Raw genomic sequence first — 5869 nt, 5'->3', positions numbered from 1 at the left:
CATATGAGCAGCAAAAAACCCGTTTTTAGACCATATATTACAGATTTGAACAAATACGCGCAAAAACATCAAAATTAGTACAGAAACAGTACTATATAACATTTTAGACACATTCTAGACAGTTTTTCAGCTAAAAAAATGTTAATTTTGGGTTAAGTTACTCTTTAAACTGATCCCACTGAAATCTGTCTTTCAGCAGGCAGTACCACCAAACAGCCCATCCCATGTCGATGTTCCCTCTGGCAGTTCTGAAGTCACAGAGATGCTCTCTTATTGTGCACTTTCAGAGAACATTAATCAGTACGGTATTAAAAGGGGAGTGGAAAAATCGTGGCTACTCTGATTCAAACTGTTGTCTACAGAAGGAGTTGCTGAATGGCTCTTGCCTCTTATTATTTTGCAGAAATGTTAGGTAATCAGCTCTGAACTGTTAATCAAAACATGATAWATGGTAGTTCTGGATGTGTTGTAAATCTTACAGAAACATCAGCAGATGTGTGTGTATTTAAATGCAGCACATGAACGACATTCAATTCTAGGTGTGAATAATCTTAACTGGACTTGGCCTTTTGCAGGGGCGTTTCTAGGGGCGGGGCCACAGGGGCATTGGTCCCAGCTGAAATCTGATTGACCCCCTGAAGTGCCCCTGTCCTGTCACTCATCTGTGCTTTGCCTGAGAATGGTGATGGTGGATGCAGTTCCATGTCCAAACACTAGTGGCGCTAATGAGTCAAATAAGAAAGTCCAGCATGAATCAGTTTTACAGAATTCTTCTCTTTTAAGAAAATCTAAACAATCTTGCAGAAAAAGTCTTTCATCTGACAAATGATGGCTGGATTTTCTCATATGCTGTGTATTTGAAAGTATTTTATCTACTTACAGTAAAAATAAATGTAAAATTGCCAAGGATAATTTACTGTTCAAGCTTTTACATTAAATTACATTACATTACAAGTGCTTGAACATGTGACTGGTAAAATGTATACACCTTAMCAAAACCAGTGATTTGAGTGCCAGGATGTTGAACAAATACTTGGCCCCTCTATGAATATTGTGGCCCCTTGATGGCCCCTTACTCAGAAAAATCCTAGATCCGCCACTGGCCTCTTGTAGTTGAATSTAGGGCTGGGCGGTATGGCTGAAAAATGTATCATATAATTATTGATTTGTTTTTTGTTTTATCTACTTATAATGTGAACCAGGTGAATAAAGGCTGATTAATCCTGCCAAACTAGTGACCTTTCCTCTTTTATCCACAATGTCCTCTCAAGTTGTTGCACTCATTTTCTCCTTTCACTCATCTTTTTTATTTTTTAAGCAGTTATAAGGCACAGCTGCAAAACATGAAACTTTTACTGCACATGTTACTCAACATGTTGCTAGTCAATCAAATGTATTTTCTATTGATATTAATTAATGTGTATATTGCGATATATATAATGCTATTGATTTATTGCCCAACCCTAGTTGAATCATTTAACACAAGTTAGAGCCAGGTCTGAACGGGGCCTATTTCTCAAAACTGAAGTTGTTCACACAACTGTCAACAAAGAAGATATTAAGTGTTAATGACATTTACRAAGCCARTCCTTTTAATGATGCTTCTATATTGACACAAGTGCTTGTGTAAGCCTTTCTCRTTCACCTTGTATCTCCTGTGTACCCAGGAATGGCCTATTAGTGGTGGAAACTGGGGTCAAGGCACGCAGAGCTACTCAGAGATCATCATCACTGGGTGAGACACTTTCATTAGTTTTATCATGATCATTCTGCTGTAATCACTTTCACCCCAACTGCTCCGTCAGCTCGCCCCAGCAAGAATCRTTTCCCCCATTTTTATCATGTAACCGAGTCAGGTGCAATTTGCGCCATTTTGATGTTTATTACACCAAAAYGACCTGTCAACAAAGGGCAAAGCAGTGTTTTTATAATAAAGCACCGGGGAGGTGACATTGAATTATGGATAAAGCAAGAAGAAGCTCTTGCTCCTTTGCTCTCCTTTCTAACTCTTTCATGCTATATTACTATTCTGACCAGGTTTCTGTCTGTTTGAGAGTGTCAGGGAGTTTTGCTGCCTGTCCATTCAGCTGAGTTGGCAACAAAAAATAACAAGAAGTGGCTGAAAAGAATGAAAAATAACTTGCATGTTGACCCTTTTTTTAATATTTACACGTTTGTCGCAAAGAGTCTAGTGGAGCCTAGGATTGTGTGATMTGTTACGGCCTGTTTTAGCACAAAACCAAATGTGGAACCATGACCATAGGTTGCATTAAGATTCATTAAAATCCTTTCCATTTAAACAAATAACACCAAACTGATAAAGCATTATATTGGAATACTGATAGTTACCTCTTATTAGCTGCAGTCATCACCTGAACTAAGAAACAAATCAACCCACTAAAGGAATGCAGTACAATTTTTGGAGGGCGTGGCCTAATTAGACACCGCACTCTAAATCACACACATATAGGATCCGATCTCAATCAAATTTTGTGTGCATCATAAGGAAGACCTGCTAAATTTGTTTATGTAACAGTTTGACAAGATCACTTTAGCCCCCCCGTCGGTCTGTATGTTCACCTTATGAGATTATTTAAACAATGAAGGGCTGTGGTGATTCCAGTTGGTCACTACTGAATGGTGACGGGGAACATCAGCGATGGTTGGTGTCGAGTTCTATCAAGTAACCTTTTTGACCTCGGGGCCCAATTAGTTGAACATAAAGTGACACGAGGCCCAGTCAGACATCATCAATGTATGGATCAAAATGATAATTCAGTTCAATTCAATTCAAAAATACTTTATTGATCCCAGAGGGAAATTAGGTAATTATTATTCTAAATCATGGTTTAATTTGTATTGCATTTACATTATAACTAATTTAAAAACATTAACAGTTTATTTAAAAGTAAAACTCCTGTCAAATAATCACAAGACATGATTATAACAATCATTTTTTTATATTGTAACCTGCCCATAACAATTATTTGAACAAATACAACTGTCAGCCAACAGAGCACTCAGGCTTATCAACACAAAAATAACATTTTTTTTAACATAAGCAATAGCATAAATAGACAATTCAGTAAATAAAATTGTGGTCATAAAATAAATACATTCAAAATGTTTAATGTAAATGTTTCAAATAACAATAAAAAACTGTAAAAATAAGTTTGATAAAGTGCAATTGAAAAAAAAAGCCTTTTCAAACCTGGTAGAACCAGAAGCTGCTCTTCATATTAGTGACAAACTTTGGCATTTTTTGACAAGTTGCCTTCATTTTTGCCTTCTACTTTTCATTTGAAATAGGTTTCTACTCTCGGCAGGTTTCTAAGCTTCTTCTTGTACGTATTAAAAACGTTGTTAAACATCTGAGTGGCACACTACTGCCACTAGTGGCGAAAAAGTGTATTGCACCTTATTCAAATTCAATGCTGTCCCGCGGCCCAAAGTTAAAAGCTGTTGTTCTTTTGAGGCCCTCAAGGTGGCATCCAATTGTGGGCCGCGGCCCATGGGTTAAAAATCTCTGCTTTATACACACCTGACAATTGGGCACCATAACACACAGCCCTAAAAGTTACAATATTTCTTTACATATTGATTCTTTTTTCTCTTTTGTTCTGTTATTTTTCTGCAGGCACGCTGATGGAACAGTAAAGTTCTGGGATGCCTCCGCAAGTATGTGATCATCACTAAAGCTTTTTTTTCCCTCTCTCATTTAATTTGGTAACCAACAACTGAGACATGGAACTATGAATACATGCTAAACTGAGAGGCAAATCAGAGAAATTATGAATGAAACTTGCCCATAAATTAAAACATAATCTAAGGAATATATTCTCTTCCATGAGTAATGGAAGTTAAGCAGTTGTTGATTAGATTGAAATTTTTCTACATTTCTTATGACCTCACGCTACTGACACTTCTCCTCCCTTCAGTAATGCTCCAGGTGCTCTATAAGCTAAAAACAGCCAAGGTGTTCGACAGGAACCGGTCTAAGGAGGACAAGGGCAACGCGGAGGTGTCGGACGAAGATCCTTTCGCCATTCAGATTATGGCCTGGTGCCCAGAGAGCCGGGTGCTCTGTGTGGCCGGCGTGTCAGCCAACGTCATCATCTACCGCTTCAGTAAGCTGGAAGTAACCACCGAGGTGGTCCAGGTGGGTCTCGGTTCGTTTTTATTTTTATTTTTTTATATTTTATTTTCAGTCCATCACCAGACACCACCTCTGTGTTTGTTTTGATTTGCTGTCACCATTCGCTTCCTATCCTACTTAATACACACAAATCTGGCCAGTCAAAGGCAGTATGGTTGCCATGCCAACAGACAGCAGCGAACAAGCAAATCGAGCCCAACGTTATAATCTTCTTTTATAACAGGAGAAGTGTTAATGGCAGTGCAATGAGAGTCTGTGTTTAGTGGAATAAAGGCAAACGTAGTTAATGTCGGCGACTTTGCTCACAGCTCCTACATTAAGTGTGACAATCTGTGCCTACATCTGTAGCTTCTGCCTCTAAAAGTTTAATCACCAGCATGATGCGTGTTTTTTTTTTTTTTCTGTTTTAATCTGGCTGCAGTTTTCTTCTCCAGCAGCTGTGGTGTCGCAGCACCTGCCCGCACTCTGATCCCCTGTCAATCATGCAGCACGTGGGCGGCGCCGCGATGCTCTTTGGCTGATTTTGAGTCGGGAACAGTTTGTTCTGAATGTTTTATTCATGGGTTCTTTCGCTGCGAGTCCTGTAGTGCAGGATGACAAACCGCACAGGTAGTTGGGTGCTTTTAGGCCAACTCTTTTGTTTGTTGTTTTGTTTTGCATAAGAAGAAAAGGCTGCCTAAATCTGCAGGAAGCGAAGGCAGAGAGACGAGCTTGAAGAAGGGCACTGATCACTCCCACATGTCAGCGGGGCTAATGAGACTGACAGAATGCAAACGAGAGGAGCTTATGAGCATTGTGTGTGAGCTCAGGAGTTTGCGATGGCGGAGGTTGTAAAAGGGGGGAGCCTGAAGGAGGATTTCGAAGGACCTCTTTGACTTGCAGTCTGCCCACACAAAAAACACGCCAAGCAAATCCATTTTCATCAAAGCAATGTCATTCGCTGTCGCGTTCTACTTCTTCTTTTTTTTGGTTTTATGTCGTTTCCCCTCATCTACGAATGGGCCGGCTTGTCTCTGTGTGTGTTTACAGCTGCTGGAGGTGAGGATGCAGTACGAGCTGAGCGAAACGGAGTCTCCAGATGGTGGAGGAGGAGGAGGCGGCGGCGGCGGCGGCGGCGAGCAGACGTCGGCGCATCCCACCCCCGGTGCCTCCCCGCAGACGAGCGGCCCGCCTTCACACCCGTCTACCAGCAGCAACAACTCCGACGGAGGCAACATTCCCTGCCTCAAGTATGAAACACAAACCGAGGCACTTGCAAACTTTCAAAAGCAGCAACGGGCACTTTCATGCAAACACACGTTTGCACAGCTATCCATTTGGGGACATTGGGCCTCACGCAAGAACATGTTCGTATTCTTATCCTAAATTTTTCTTACTTTTGTTCGTATGAAGGGTTTGTACGAACATGTCACGTCAGATTCAACAAACTCTTCTATCTTCAGGAAAAGTGTGTAAATGAGCTGCGTAAACATGATGAATTCCACCTGTTCATATCCAGCTGCTCGTAGAGAGGAGATTAGCAGAATTACCACCCCAAAAACACCATATAAGGCTATGTTTCCTGCCTCAGATACCAGGAAGTGTCCATTCATGAAAATGACAGTGAAAATTAAAAAGAAGAACTTTACGAGTTCAGAGATTAAAGTCCTGCTGTCAGAGATCCAGAAAAGAAAATTTGTCCTTTTTAGTAGCGTCAGTCGTGGAATTAAAGGT

The 5869-nt window shown here is 40.5% G+C and overlaps 1 protein-coding gene across 4 annotated transcripts in view; it reads left to right on the top strand.

Annotated features, from left to right (window-relative positions):
• stxbp5a (syntaxin binding protein 5a (tomosyn)) overlaps positions 1-5869 on the top strand; it is a 138104-nt gene that overhangs the window by 111006 nt on the left and 21229 nt on the right. For all 4 annotated transcript variants that reach the window (XM_014011575.1, XM_014011574.1, XM_014011573.1 and 1 more), the window contains 4 exons: positions 1668-1735; positions 3638-3678; positions 3939-4159; positions 5186-5385. In XM_014011575.1, the coding sequence (XP_013867029.1) occupies positions 1668-1735; positions 3638-3678; positions 3939-4159; positions 5186-5385 (530 nt within the window). The remainder of the gene's footprint in view (positions 1-1667; positions 1736-3637; positions 3679-3938; positions 4160-5185; positions 5386-5869) is intronic.

The sequence above is a fragment of the Austrofundulus limnaeus genome, unplaced genomic scaffold, assembly GCF_001266775.1.
Source record: "Austrofundulus limnaeus strain Quisiro unplaced genomic scaffold, Austrofundulus_limnaeus-1.0 Scaffold82, whole genome shotgun sequence".
Classification (NCBI taxonomy): Eukaryota; Metazoa; Chordata; class Actinopteri; order Cyprinodontiformes; family Rivulidae; genus Austrofundulus; species Austrofundulus limnaeus.
Note: the sequence above shows the minus strand (reverse complement) of the source record. Positions and strands in the feature narration are given on the sequence as shown.